General features: G+C 35.7%; 1 protein-coding gene across 4 annotated transcripts in view; it reads right to left on the reverse strand.

Annotated features, from left to right (window-relative positions):
- Window positions 1-15623, reverse strand: part of AHI1 (Abelson helper integration site 1) — a 95337-nt gene extending 79714 nt beyond the window's left edge. For 3 of the 4 annotated variants that reach the window (XM_026845730.1, XM_026845728.1, XM_026845731.1), the window contains exons 1-8: window positions 14118-14170; window positions 11580-11647; window positions 10603-10718; window positions 4601-5211; window positions 3882-4039; window positions 2612-2825; window positions 1657-1849; window positions 6-101 (exon numbers count right to left, since the gene is read on the reverse strand). In XM_026845730.1, the coding sequence (XP_026701531.1) occupies window positions 6-101; window positions 1657-1849; window positions 2612-2825; window positions 3882-4039; window positions 4601-5211; window positions 10603-10718; window positions 11580-11589 (1398 nt within the window). In that variant the 5' untranslated portion in view covers window positions 11590-11647; window positions 14118-14170. Of the gene's footprint in view, window positions 1-5; window positions 102-1656; window positions 1850-2611; window positions 2826-3881; window positions 4040-4600; window positions 5212-10602; window positions 10719-11579; window positions 11648-14117; window positions 14171-15604 lie in introns of those variants that run through there. The other variant, XM_026845729.1, reaches the window with a different exon arrangement.
- Between the last annotated feature and the right edge of the window lie 343 nt (window positions 15624-15966).

Below are 15966 nucleotides of genomic sequence, written 5' to 3' on the forward strand. Positions count from 1 at the left end.
AATACCTTTAGAAATGCCCAACAAATTTTTCGGAAACCACATTCCTGAATTTGTGTATCAGAGCTGGCTCTCACTTCATCCATCCTTAGAAAATCAAGGATCTGAAAGTATTGGTACAAATATGAATATATTTCTAATGACTATATACTTCATAGTAATTAAAAAATACTGCTGAAAATATGCTAGACAAGATTCAATAAGCAGAATTCAATTTTAAAAAATTATAAAAACAGTACTTATTTCACACAAGTGCACAATTAAAAATAACAGATCCTTATCCAGTTACCTGATGACTATGACCTGCTTTAAAAAAAGAACGTTAAGGCTGACTTTAAAAAACTGTTCTTCCTTCCCTTCTGTCACCATAAAAGAAGAAAACATTTATATGTAATTCTCATAAATCCTATACAGTTTACAAATCTGACAGCTAAAACCCACTGGATGTTAATCTAGCTGGAAAACAGCCATCAAAAAGTTAGTTTTCCTTTCCTACCTTTATCACATGTCACAGAATCAACCAAAGAATGGTTTGAGTTGGAAAGGATGTTCAAAGACCATCTAGTCCCACCCATCCACCATGGGCAGAGACATCTTTCACTAGATCAGGTTGCTCAAAGCCTTGTACAACATGACTTTCAACACTTCCAGTGATGTCCATGATGCTTAATTTTTCTGGCCAGTGACAAGAATATTCTCATATTTAACCACTCCTGAAGGTTTATATGGTATACAAAAAACCCCTTGGAATCATGCTTTCTTCAAACTGATATTTCATAAACCACTCTGAAGTCAAACAGCATGCTTTCAGTATAGTCATACTTTTGGTCCCAACATTAACATGAAGAATCCTTACACACAAATGTAATTACTTTTGCCTTGAGCAACTAGGCACTCTTAATGTGATAAATGTGTTCATTTATGAGTATCACAGAACATAAAAAAGCCATACTATGATACTGCATATACAATCTATTTGAAATATAAGAAACAAGGAATGAAAAAACATTTATTGTACTAGATTCCCGTTTTCAGGTTAATACTACAGACTCTGTCTTTACAAATACCGAAAAACTTGAGCTCAAAATCATGTTGAATATACACCTTGTAATTTTTCCTTTAAACATAACTGTATTGGAGGATTAATTAATAATTACTTTGCCAAGAACAGGCGAGGAGAAGTAGATGTCTAAAACGTTAATGGAAAAAAATGCAACAGCTTTGTTCACTGGTACAAGGGAAAAGAGGTGTTGCTACAAGCAGGCAAACTGCATCTTCGAGTTTCTGGTATTCAAGCTTCTTCTCCGATTTCAAGAATATGCAAAATGAAAAAGTGATATCCTTTATATATGGTGCCATCCCTCCTGATCTGGAACGATCTTAACAGCCCTTCCCAGAAGTTTGACAGTTGATCTAATAAGAAAGCTCTGTCCTCCTTTCTACTATCAAAACACAGTGGTTTTGTTACAAAAAATGTTTATGAGTATTAGCAATCACCAATAACACTTTTTGGTATATCCACTTAATTCTGTATCCTAAGGTTACACTATTAACCCAATATAACTGAAATAAAACACTTGAATCAGTCAAATATATACTGTTGAAGAAAAACAGAAAATCACAACATGAATAAATTGGATACAAAACATTTAACCTTACCTCAAAAAACAGGATTACCCGAGGGCTTTCTTCAGTTTGTTGAATAAAATAACTAAAACACTCATTAAATACTACTTGCTCCTCCCACTCTGGAACCGTTGATTTAGACTGTCTGAAGTCATATGGTTGTGTCAAAATCGGAAGAACGTGCTCTATTTGTTCTTGTTCAGAATAAGATGAATCTTTCCTCTTGCTGTTTGAAAATTTCCAAACAGTTACAATTGTTATAGGGCCTTAAAAAACCCCAACTCAAACAAACAGTATTTTCAATTACTGAAAGCAAAAAACCCTACAAGATACCATTTGTTTGATTTTAGAAAAAAGTTTTCTAAAACCACACAAAATTTAAGACAATTTACAATGTATGTAGAAATGCTGCAGGCTGAAGTTCAAAATTGTAACAATCAAGTTATTGTTACCAAATTTATGCATAATGATCATGGTACAGTCTATTGCTTAAACACTCTTAAAAATTTGAAAATTATGCATAATGGCAGTGCAAACAAGTGACTAGAAACATGAAGAATTAAACTTCATTTCAGGATTTTAAAAGTTATTTTATAAAAAAGGCAGACATTTATGCTACAAGAGTTTTGGTGCTTATTCCAATCTTTGCTTCTACATATTTTTGAGATTTAGGAAAGTTTTCCTCTGAAAGGAATACAGAACGAACTGTGCTGTAAATCGGAGGACCTTGAGAACAATATAGCAGTACAGGGTATTTAAAAGTGCCAAAACCAAAAGAAAAATAACGCGCTAATTTACTGTAGGAGTGTGTGTGTGTGTGTGTGTGTGTGTGTGTGTGTGTGTGTGTGTATATATAATCACAGACGTAGAAACTAATGAATGATCTCACAACCTTAACATTCAGCATTATTTTCATATTTAATTTTCTAGGGAAGGATCTATGCATTTATAGTAATCACTGATAATAGAAACAGTTATTAAAAGTCACCTATGATCCTTCTTGACATATAAGCCACTTCTCTGATCAACAACATGGATTTTAACCATGGGATGAGACACCAGGAGATCACTTTTAAGTCGATCACATCGATGGATATAAACTCCCAACACAAGATCATCATCAAAAGAAAATTTAGACTGAATTGAAATTTCTGAATTCTTCATGGCTTCACCTTTTTCTGCAGCAAGTTCTGTGTTTTCTTCTAGAAATAGGAACAAAGTAAACAGAGGTTACTATGTTCCATTAATGGCAGTTAAAAGGAGTAAAAATGCTCTGTATTGTCTTAGCAATCAACAGTAAAGTAATATTTAACGTGTTCTTTATGTAATAAGTTAAAATAAAATGTTCCAATTTGCAGCATTTTAGACATGTACGAACATACACATGAATATATATTAATATAATTTATTCCTATTAACAAACATTTTTATTTAAAATCAGAGATCTTCCTCTTAACTAACATAGGTTCTTCTGTACCACAATGTCTTAAAATACCTACAGTTCAATACCCTGCTCTGGACTACAGCCAATAGCAGGGTGGTTTTTTTTGTTTGCTTGCTTGTTTTAAGGAAAATGTAAAAAACAAGATAAGAAGAAACTGATGCCTCCTCTATGTGCATTTCCCCTGAACATACCATTGTTTTCAGAACTTCCTCATTTACAAGTTACAGTGAGACCACAATACTAAATAGATATCAAAACATCTACTTCTCATCAATTTCTATAACCTCAATTTTTTAATCTACTTTTTTATTTTAGCCTCCACGACACTTGAGAAGTGAATTCCCTGATTTGGCTATGCATTGCATGAAAAAGTATTCCTTATGTTTGAAAGGAGCATTAGGTTAAACAGTGGTGATACACCATTTATAGTATAAACAAAAATGATAAAATAATAGAAAACCAATTATAATATGCATCTAAGTAATACACTGAAAGGTGGTTTATAATATTATTACATTATGCTTTAAAAAAACGCAACTTTTTAACTATTTAGCCACTTCAAAAGTATTTACAGTAAATGAATCCTCAAGGTTTTAGATTGATACTCAAAAAAACTTCCTCACAAATTAGCCTCAGAATTGGAAGAACAAAAATAGTAATTAATGAAGCATAATTAACTTCAACAGCTCAATCACTTCTGTGTTACTATGGACATATATTTCTGCAGCAGCGCAAAAAAAAAAAAAGGAAAAAAAAAAACAAACTTGGATAAAGCAACAAAGCAGCACACCATCCTAACATTTTGTTGGCAGACCTTTTCTGTTTTTTTTTTTAAACTTCTTTGCTTTAGGTTTCTGGTTTTCCATGCTTTCCTCCAGATTCTGTCCTTCTGATGTAAATAGTCTTTCCAAGGACTGATTTGCATTGCCATCTTCTGCTGGAGGATGTTGTAGCTCAGAAAGGGACATTGCACTGCAACAAAATGGATTACGGTCAGCAGTTGCCTCCTACTGCATATACAGATACAATTGCTCATTACTATTATTAATCCATGATCTAGAAATTTCTTCTTTAGTTCTGCAACTCATCATCTGTGTATCTTGAAAATGGAACATACACCCCCAACATTAATATCTTGCCTTTTTCATCTCTCCCCCCTTCATTTCCCCCTAGTTTCCAGATAATTGCAGTATCATTCATGTTAAACTCATACTCTTCTGCTGGCCATGACTCAAGACTAAGAAAACATGCACAAAATTATCTTAGGTTAATTAAGAGTGAGTTCCACAGAAAATAAACATCAGATATAACGGAGGATATTTTTTAGGAAGTTAAAAAGAAACTGTGAGTTAAATATTAATCTTGAAATCATTTTGAAAAAGGATTTGGTTATATTTTTTCATAACAGAATCATCCAGTTTATCACTTAGAAAATATGTGTGGTTTATTAGAAAACTTCTGCCTATCTTAAAACAAAATGAAACATTTCACTTAAGATTCACAGACACACAAGTATACAGTTTATCATGGTACCTTGTTTCAGCTTCACTTAAAACTGCTATTTCTTTCTTCTTTTTCTTCTTTTTGCCCACTTCATTGTTCAATACCACTTCATAGCTTTGAACAGTGGAGGTGAATTCGGACATCTGTTCTTTAAGTTTCATTCTTATTTTCTTTTTAATTGCTTTTGCCTCATCCTCAGCCACATGCAGCTGATAGGCTCGAATTAGCTCTTCTTCCTCTTCTAATTCAGTTATATTTCTCGCTTCAGACAAGGAATTTTTAATCTTTCTATCACCTTCTTGATGAGATACATCTGTTTGTGATCTACTTTTTGTTTTCTTCTTTGGAAGATCATTGATCTTTTTCTCAAAACTCTCCAATTTAGCTTCATATAAATTTTCCTCCTCATTAAACTGTTCTTGCAATGGTGATTTCTTTTTCTTCTTGTTAGACTTTGGTTGCTTGTTCTCCTCTCCACTAACAATATCATTGTTTATTTTCTCTGCAATTGAGACTTTCTCTCTCAGCTTATTTTTTGTAAATCGGGGACTCTCTTCTTCAGGATTGTATGTGTTGTTTATAATTGCTTCATCATTCACGCTTTCCTTAGCTAGATCAATATTACTTCTAAAGGTGTCAAGCTATAAGTGAAAAGAACATAAAACATACTTGTACTAAAAATTATGTTCTAAGGATAACCATAGTACTTCTTGTTATTTCTTTAGCAATATTATACAAAGTGAAATGAAATCAAAGATTGAGTTATTTTCTTGTTTAAAATTAACAAGTAACAAATTGAAAGGCAACAGAAAATTGACACAGAAAAAGAAAATTCATATTTGGGCACATCATCCTCAATTTTGATTCACTATGTTTTTAAATTGCTTTTATGTATATACAGTGAAAAAAGACATCAACAAGTCTACTCCATCAACAGATGCCAATGCTTGACTATGGAAGACTTGAAGATCACATGCAGCACAAAATCAAGTATTTTCTTCCATGTAAAATGCAAGTTAGAGACAGGCTTCAGGCTCAGTTGTTTGTAGTCTCTTTTACCAAAAGTTGCTTGACAAAAAGATTTCCATTAAGGCTTTTTTTTAAAAAAAACCAACATAAAAGTTGAAAAAAACACCTGCATAATTCTTAGTAGAATGACAAAGAGCTGATCTAAGGACCAGTCTAGTATAAACAGCTAAGACAAATTTCAGCTAATGCATCTGTCTATGTACTCCTATTGCCCATTTTTGGTGGTTTTTAACAAACACATTGTAAACTTTCCTCCCTCCTTCAGATTTCTATCCGTGTTTACTAAAAGTTCTAATGCCCCATCCCTGGAAACATTCACGGCCAGGCTGGAGGGGGCCTTGAGCAACCTGACCTGGTTGGAAGAAACTAGCAACTGCAGGGACATTGAGCTAGATGACCCTTAAAGGTCCCTTCCAACCCAAACTATTCTATGATAACTCCAAAGAACAGCAAGCAACTAAGGTCTAATTCTGTAAGGAGCTCAACACACAGATCTGTGATCCTTGATGGAGCTTCTGTAAATTCACTGAGGTTCATTGTCTTGCATAAACTCTCTGGAGTCTCCACTAAAAACATTAGAAAGGACTTTAAGACACGAAGAAAGCAAATTAATTAAAAAAGTTGGAGACAATGTAAGTATCTGCGTACAATATTTTCTTTGCCAAGACCATCTTCCTTCCTCAATAAATGCAGACATCTTCCCCTTCTAGCTGGGGTACTTCTCCCAAGTTGCAGTATTATGTTTGCCTCAAACATTTTTCAAAAGGGACAATATGTGTAGAGTGATCACCAATATGTAAAAGCTTATAAGAAGAAAAAGCTGAGAATGAAGTTGCAACAGCAGGCATGCTTTGGAGGACGGATCCTGACTTAAAAATTCCCATCTGTAAAAATAATATTCCATGACTAGAAAGAACACTCAATGTGCAAGTCATCTGCCTTGATTTTGTATGCCCTCAATTATGTGAGCCTGCATACCTTTATCACTATCTTGTTTTATTCACATCTGACACTTGAAGATAGGACAGGGAGAGCAAGTAAAGTACTCTAAGCACTGAAGAAGGAGAAGGGAGAAAAAAGAAAGTTTGAAGTATATGAGTAAAAACACAGAAAATACATGAAGGAAGTTTATTATTTGTACAGGAAAACTGTTAAATAAAAGCAATGTGACAAGAAAAATATGCCAAGACAACATTTAACACAGAAAAAAATGCTGACGTCTAAAGTAAGAGACAAAGCTTAAAAATGCACTAACTAGACTTCGTAATGCTACATATTAAACAACATGGTCCTAATAAAGTATGAGTTAAAAAAAGAAACATCGAAAATCTCATGCAAGTATGCTTATCTAAAGCCATTCATGTATCTTTTCAGTTGGTATCTTTATTTTTAACATCCTATGTCTAAAAATAGTTTAAATTATCTCAGTATCAAATCATGAAAGAAACATGTCTTTATACCTTCATCTTTTACTTGCTTAAATAGTCTAGTAATTTCCTCTTTATTCATAAGTCAATGATCTAAGAGGATGTGGAAGATTTCATATAAATAACTTAAAATACAGAAAAAGGGAAATAAAAAAACCAACATTAAAGCAACAAGTTTTGTATAAACTATAGAAACCAAAATAATGCTTTCTAATGGGTTGTCCACCTCCTTATCTGCATTTCTACAGATAGCTTTAACTGCACGGTATAAGGAACGAAGGTTAAAACAAACTGGCAATTAAGACCCAACAGTGACCAATAGCTAAGGTCACGCTGCTTTCTGCCTTTGATAGAACATCCAACAGCTGCACATGAGCCAGCAGTGTGCCCGGGTGGCCAAGAAGGCCAACGGCATCCTGGCTTGTATTAGAAATAGTGTGACCAGCAGAAGTAGGGAGGTGATAGTCCCCCTGTACTCTGCACTGGTGAGGCCTCACCTGGAGTATTGTGTCCAGTTTTAGGCACCTCAATACGAGAGAGATATCGAGGTGCTGGAGCGAGTGCAGAGAACAGCAACAAAGCTGGTGATGGGCCTGGAGAATAAATCTTATGAGGAGCAACTGAAGGAGCTGGGCCTGTTCAGTTTGAGGAAGAGAAGGCAGAGGGGAGACCTCATCACTCTCCACATCTACCGGAAAGGACACAGTAGAGAGGTTGGTGCTGGTCTCTTCTCTCAGGTAACTAGCAATACAACAAGAGGGAATGGCTTTAAACTCCAACAGGGGAGGTTTAGACAGAACGTTAGGAAAAAAATTTTCACAGAAAGAGTGGTCAGACAGTGGAATAGGCTGCCCAGGAAGGTGGTGGAGTCACCATCCCTGGATGTGTTTAAGGGTCGTTTAGATGAGATGTTGGGGGATATGGTGTAGGGGAGAACTTTGTAGAGTAGGGCTGATGGTTGGGCTCGATGATTCTAAGGATCTTTTCTACCCTGAATGATTCTCTGATTCTGTATTAGCTGTTCAGGCAGATTAATCTATCTGGACAAAATGGTCTGGGCATTGCCTGGTCTGAGGCTTGCCTCCTTCTAACAATTTGTAACAGGAGGTACAACTAGTTAAAAAGAAATAGGGTGACTGTTAGGCCTGAAAGGGATACTAGCAAATTCACTTTCTGACTGTGTCCCAATTGCTTGTTTTTTCAGCCATACCTTCAGGCCTCATACCCACTGCACCTGGGGCTGTTCAACAACAAAGCAGACCTTTCACTACCCACAGCTGAGGTCTATCTCCATCTCCATTACAAGCTCCTCATTCCTATTAGTTGAGACTTCAGACTCATCTTAACCTACTGATATCAGCCTTTTCTCTTCCAGTCAGGCTGCTTCCCTTCTCTCCTGACAATGGGCACAGAAATCAGAGAGGGCAAACGGGCAGGCAACCTTACCCTTGCTTCTGTCATTTAAAATCACAGTAACCTCCTGCAGCTCCAGAACTCAGGTTTCAAGGAACAGGGGACTATGATGGGAAAGGTTTTACTAATCTATGAAAGGCTAGGTTCAGTAAAGACAAACAAAGGAAGCAGAGTGGAACATTTCCAGTGGAAATAGGCTCTCAACCACGATCTGTTTCTGATCAAATCTGGGAGGCCATTTATGGCAAGTGCGTGACACAAAGACAACCATCACTTGATAAATTTCACATTATTTCAAGATATGTGAAACTGTATAGAGTTGAATTATATAAAGCGAAGAAAACTGGAACAAAACCAGTCAACCTCCTCCATCTACCTCCTCTTCCCCTCCCACACATATTTATTTCTTACAAAGAAATGACTACTTATTTGCTGAAGCTTTTATAGAAATTTCTACTTGAATGCAACCAGCACGGAAAATACCAACCTGAGCTCTTGCAACTTTGCCACACTCAAAATAGTCACTATTAGGTTTCAATACACATTCTCCTCAAGTTCTTAGTTTTTTAGTTATTTGACTGGTAAAAATCTATGGTGTCAACAAAACCATAGAGTTGGGCTTCTATGCTGATCCTAAAAACACTTCTCAATTTTTGTGTATACCACTAACACTTGATTCGGTGCACTGCATTTTTAAGTGTTTCTAGGTAACTCCAAAACACTAGTGTCTTACATCAGAGACTTTTGGAATGGAAAACAATTTTAAAGAAAAAGTAAGCTTAAAATATTTATGAGTAATATGTAGTTGCATATGAACATAAATTATGTGCTCCAAAATACTTATAAAGTACAGATTTAACAACTCATGCTTTGTCAAAAAAAGTAAACCTTACCAAGGAAGAATTGTCTTGTATTTATACACATGCCAGCAAAAAAGAAGAAAAAAACCCACCCTCTAACTCTTCTGTGATATATTTTAAACATTACGTTGATTCTTTGTATAGACTACTAAATGCCATATACTGCAAAGAATTCAAAATTTTAAAAATCCACACAAATATCAACTTCAAATTGTCAATCTAAAGACAAAATTATGTTTCATCATAAGAATACAAAGTTTAATATAACTGTTCTGAATATAGTCCATATAAAATAAAAACTTGTAACATTATGATATAATATAAAATACCACTCCTTTGTCTTGAATGAGTATTAAAGAATGAACATTCACTTCCAACATCTGGTACGAACTGAATTGTAAGAAAAAAGGCTGAAAATAGAAAACCTAACAGGAAGAAAATAAAACAACAGAACATTTGCCTTTTACGCAAACTTTCTTTTGAAATTCCAAACATTGTAAATCCATAACTGGCATATAAAGCACTCATGTTAAACATTTATTCTTCTGTTCAGGAAAAAAAGCTACAGTTTGAACCATAATTCAGAGGAATCTCTGAGTTTCTTTTAATGAGATATATGCCACAAACAATGATGTTATCTAACCATAAAGTCAGGGTGATAGAATCATTCCTAATCTGCAAATTACAAAATAAATCCAAAATCTTTAAAAAAAACCTTCATGTGTGTGTACTAAGTAGACATGTAAACACAGGTCCACTCAGACACAAAGCTCAGCACTCACAGAAATATGCTGATTACTGAGATCAAATTTTAATTTTTAGGGAATAGAATAAAGTTAATGATTATCTCATATTATTATAAATTCTCATCAGTTCTCAGTTCACAGATGTATTACACAGATGGACCTGTAGTACACAGACATAGTACACTCAAAATTAAATATTTTTACAGCCATATTTCTACTAGCCCATCACTCAAACTCTCAATAAAGTCAATATTGAATTTGCAGATCTTAAAACCTTTCTGAAAGATGTGAATGGGAAAAAAGTACTGTTAGACTTTCAATGAGTGCATGCCTGCATGTGCCACTTTGTTTTTACCAGTATTATATATCTCCAAATTACAAGGATGCATTGCTGGTACACACACAACAAATAAAAGCCACATCAAAAACAAAGGATACGTGCAGAAATATAGTTTACTTTTTAAAAATGCTTATATCTTCTTTTCACAATACATTTTCCGGATCTTTTTTTCATTAAGGAAGGCAACCAAACAAAGCTTGTATGTGTTCAAACTCACCACAATACTCTCTTGAAACTTCTTTTTCTTTGATTTCTTTGTGTCTGCTAGACCAGCATGGCGTCTGAAGATTTCTTCAAATCGGACTTTGGTTCTTGCCTTTGCCTCACTTTCAACTACAAAATGAAATCCAGAGTATGATTCACTAGCTCAGTAATCACTATTGCTAAAAAAGTGCATAATCATGCTTTAAAATCACAAAGGACAAAAATTATTTTATCAGGGAAAGTTTAACAAAAATTCACTTAGTATTCAGTTAAGAATTTCCATGACAATGTAAACCACACAAAGATAACTCAGCAACATTGTACAAACAGATCACGCTATTACTTGTTGCTGAAATCACCACCATCTACTCCATTTCCTGAAGAAAGCAAGTTTTGAAGAGCACAAATATCAGGATCAGCACAAAGTAGAGGACAGATTATTGCCCTCGCTGTTTATGAACATTAAGTAGCACACTGATAACGGAGGTGACACACTGTCCCCAGAAGCATCAGATCTGGGTTCCTACTGAGTCTGGAACCCAGAGGAGCACCACAGAGACAGATCAGTAAGAGGCAGGAGCATGCACAGATCCAAAATCAGCTGGCGCTGAGAGTCCTTGCTTTTCTATGAATCACAATACTGGTAACAACAGCAGTTCAACCCTCGAAGCAGTAGATGTTCTATCCCCCCTGAGGTGATCCTTAATTTGTAGCTAAAGAATTAAGAATGTAATCTGGCACACCACCGAAAAAGATAGTTGAATCCTCAGTTATGGTATATTTACCACTGTCATTACAATTTTTAGAAAAGTCCCTAAATTTAAAATAAAAAAACCCAAAACTCAACACTTTGAAAATCAATTATAAACATGGACTCAAAACAGAGCCAATGCAGCATTAAAAATTTATAGACAGAAGTAACTCCTATCACCTGCATCTAGTTTTTAACTATTAAATACGTATTGAAAATCAAAGACAAAATATTCTTACCTGCTGGCATTTTCAGTCCTCAGAAGTGGCTCAACACACCAGCTGCTTCTTTCTCAGAATTCACCATTCTGCTTAAAGTAATTAACAACTTTCATTAAGGTAACTGGCCCATAGACTTGAAGCTAACAACTAAATGCATGCTAGTTGTAGTCATCAAGGATGAGTGCAGGTCTTTTAAGCAAATATTTATTTCGAAACTGTCTAATGTATTAGAAGTTCTCTGACATCAAATCTCAGCTCAAGATTCTCATCATCCATTTGATACTTGTTATATGAAAGAAAATAAAAACCAACACTACAGCAGTTTAATTAGCTATATATTTCTGAGCAATAGCCAAATGCTTCAGTACTGTAGGCCTCCAGTCTTCTAAAAAACCCTACAGCTAATTTAAATAATAATGATCCATGAAGCCATTTATATTGAAGCCTTTCTAATCAGGTTCCTATCATGACAGCATCATCAAGGAAGTCACATCGCAGCCAGCCGATAGCTTTCAATGCAAAGATTAATATCTGCCAACAAATTTAACTTTATGACAAATCTCTAAATATTTATGTTTACATAAAGCATTTGTATTTTACATAAAGCAGACAAGCAATTACATGAAACTCATTTCTCTAAAGAAAAATGTTAGGCCCTCCTGGTTGCAGAGAAAAGCCTACAAATGCAATCCAAACAAAGCTTGAGGGCAAATAAAAACATTACCCCACTTTATCTTTTTATCAAGAAAATTCAGAATGTTTTACAACAAACTTTAATACAAAAATCTATTTTGTAAACACTGGAACTAATGAAACCCAGCCTTCTCCGAATGTGTTATGTTCCCCTTAGCCAGGCAATGAACTATCGTACCTATCTCCCCTACAGCCTGTCAGGCAACAGCTACAAGTTCTCCCTAGTTAACACCTTCTGTTAGATACCACTAACTTACATTCACTGGACGCCCAGACTACATCTATCCTAATTAAGACACAGCATAAAATACTACCAGGCTATATGGTTGCATTATCCTTGGCAGCATTTTGGTCCAAGCCACCTAACACTCACCCAAGCAATCCCTGGGTACGGTTTAGGAGCTAGTGTGATTATTATTAATAGGCAGTTTGCAAGTGGCCACTGATTTGGGGCTAAGAGTTTAACAGCATTAAAGTGGGCCAGACATACCACTTGACCTCAACACTAAAAAGCACTCCTGGGCACACACATTTTACCACTATAGGAAAGAGCCAATGCTACATTTACGTTCAAAAGTACCTGCACTACCGTACCCTCAGATCCCTCTTATCTCCCTTGCACCGTGTTACTTGCTTCTTTCCTGTTCCCCACAGGCTATGCACTTTCACATCATTTCACATTTGTTACTTACAGTAGTTTGGTCTGCTGGCTAGCCAAACCAAACCAAATTAAGAAAAACAAGGCAAAATGTCAGGGCTGGACTGGCATTAATAGAAGTGCTCATTAGTCAATGGCCAGGTGTCATTAACTTATTTCATGTATTAAGCAAAGCATTTATACTAAACATCCAACAATCTATGGATGTTTGAAAGGAACGGGAATGAAAGGAGCAAGGGTTTTCATAGAAAGAAAAAAAAATGGTTTGTTCTCTAATATGTTTCATCATGTCACTGACAAAGTAGCAATATTTCACTAACTAAAACACATTTTGACTCCTAAAGCAAAGCTTTACTGTCACAACTAAAACGGTAACAGTTAAAAATAGCACTTCTTATAAGAAATTAAAACAGAAAATATTAGGGAAAAATAAATCTGCTTTTGCAATTTATACCAAGTGGCCATTTTAAAAGTCCTGCAGTTAAGTGCTGCTTTTCAAGCAGCTGTTTTACAATTGACTAAAAAATACTTACAATTTGAAAGAGAAGAAAACTAAATATAGTTATAAAATACAGCAGATTCTATCACTTTATTCACTAAGGATTGCAGGAACATGGAAAACTTTTTAAGAGTAGTTGACTGATTTCAACCACCCCGCAGAAAATCTATTTACAAACAACAAATGAAATGCTGACATGCTCTTAAATTTAAAACAAAAAATATGAGAGACAATCTAGAACACAACAGCAGGATAAGTAAGGGGCATACCTGTTCCAAGTATGGAACTAATTTTATGGTCAAAGGTTAAATAAATCACACCACAAAAAAAAAAAACAAAAAACCAAAAAACCTGTAGGCAAATTAATTTTGCAAATACTTTTGCTTTCAATGGAACAAACACCCTTCCAAAGGCTAGGCTCATCTCACATCTACCAGCACTCTGCAAAATACATAATTTGCCAAATTCACCAGTGAGTGCATAATTTTCTGTTTACCTCTACTTATTCAATAACAGCGTATCCTCTTGTGGCAGTAAAATTAAGAAATAAAGTCCTCTAAAGATAGTGCTATTATTTTATACACATGCCAATTTAGATTTACATGACGTTTGACACGGTCCACTAAAGCAACTATTAGACCTGTCTAAATATAGATTACTAATCAACAAGGATAAGAACAAGGCTGTTTACTCAGGATAATCTCACCTTAAAATAGGAGACAACTGTATATCAAAGTTCAGTAATCACAGTGCCCCAATCTGAATAAAATCTGTTATCATTAAGATTAATCTTGTAAAAAGGCATTTTTTGCCTGATCAGATTTAATCTCTTCCACATTAGTTAATATCAGGCAATCCAAGAACAACAAAAATACATGCTCAGAACAGTGGCATATTCCAGCCATCAGAAATAACCAGGAAAACAAAATCGTGAAGCCCAAGCTTCTACAAATTATTATATATCTTCCTGAAAAATCATCTAATTTGCTCTTCTCTAATATCCACCTGTATTTATAAATGTCTACATTAAATTCTTGCTCTTTTCACAACATTTTACAATATCACAGACCTGCTGTATTATTTTGCATCCTCAGGATAATAATTTTCTATTCAAACCATGTCATAAAACCCACTAATCACAAAAAATACTTTTATTGATCACAAATAGGTTTTTTTAAAAAAATCAAACCTATTCTACAATGGAACAGAGCACACCGGATCTGTACAACATAATGGGAAGTGACAAATTTCCTACCTAATTAAGACTATTTAGGAAACTGAGTTGACAAAATATTTATGCTTCAAGATTTTCATTAATAGCTCATTTTTCTTTTATCATAAAAAGTGAATGTAACTTTTAGTGGCTGAAAACAAGTAGAACATCAGGCCTTGTTTACGTCTCATCTTTTAGATGAGATCAGTCATTACAGTGGGAAATCTTGGCTTTTACTAGTAGGTTTCAAATTCAGCTATCTGTAGGTACCACTACTTCAAGTTCTGAAATAGCTTTCTCTCAGAATTGAACAGCAAAATAACACTGAGTGGAATCTGTACCTCTTCACTAATGTGACATGAGAAAAATTTCTGGGATTATTCATGAAAATTCAGTATTTAAGTCCAGAAAACTGACAGCTTTACTATTACCACGTAAATACCTACGTACTTGCATATCAAATAAACACTACTGAAAGTGCGGTAGCTTTCTACCAGTTTAGATATGCCTGTGAAAACCTTGTGTTCACACTACTTTAAAAGGATGTTCTAAAAAGCTGGTGCTACCTGAGTTTTCTAATAGTAACATACCAGAAAGCTTTAGCTTCTGAGTAATTGCCTTGTTTTTCCCCACATCTAGTATCACAGAATCATGTAGGTTGGAAAGGACCTTGGAGATCATCTAGTCCAACTGTTCACCTAGCACTGACAGTACCTTTTGTCGGTCAGGATGTTAAAACCAGTGTTTGCTCTGATGGAAAAAACTATGGATCTCAGTTCTACGTAAGGAAATACAGCTTTTATTGTTTACTACATTTTAAGTCTCTGCCTCAACTTAGATCATAATTGTGAAAATGGGCTCTCATCAAGACGCCACCGTAACCATTTTAATTTCCAACCCGGCAGGCACTTTGCTTTGCGTAGAGGAATAACGGTGAGCAACAAAGGCACGTTCCCAGCGCATGCCACAACGGGTATAACCGATGGGATTAACCGCGTTTAACGTGCGGACGCCCATTCCCCGTGCGAGGAAGGCATTGCTGCTTCGGGGCTCAGCGCGCCGGGCACGGAGGAGTGCCGAGTGCCAACTGACCATGCCATCTCATCACCTGGGTAAACCGCAAAACTTCTACCGAGAGAGCGGGGGAAAAAAAAAAAAAAGCTGATTAAGGGATGACGGCTTCATCCCCAGAAGACGAGATCACGCCACCTGTTCCGCTTGCCGCTACCGCCAGTCCCCGGGGTCGCTCCGAGAAACCAGGCGCGGTGCAGAACCTAACTCCCGCTATCTGCGGGACCGCGCCGAGGCCGCTCGCCCAGCCCGGCGCTCCCCGGGCCCAGGG

Source organism: Athene cunicularia (genome assembly GCF_003259725.1).
Source record: "Athene cunicularia isolate RWA chromosome 3 unlocalized genomic scaffold, athCun1 chr3_part1, whole genome shotgun sequence".
Taxonomy (NCBI): Eukaryota; Metazoa; Chordata; class Aves; order Strigiformes; family Strigidae; genus Athene; species Athene cunicularia.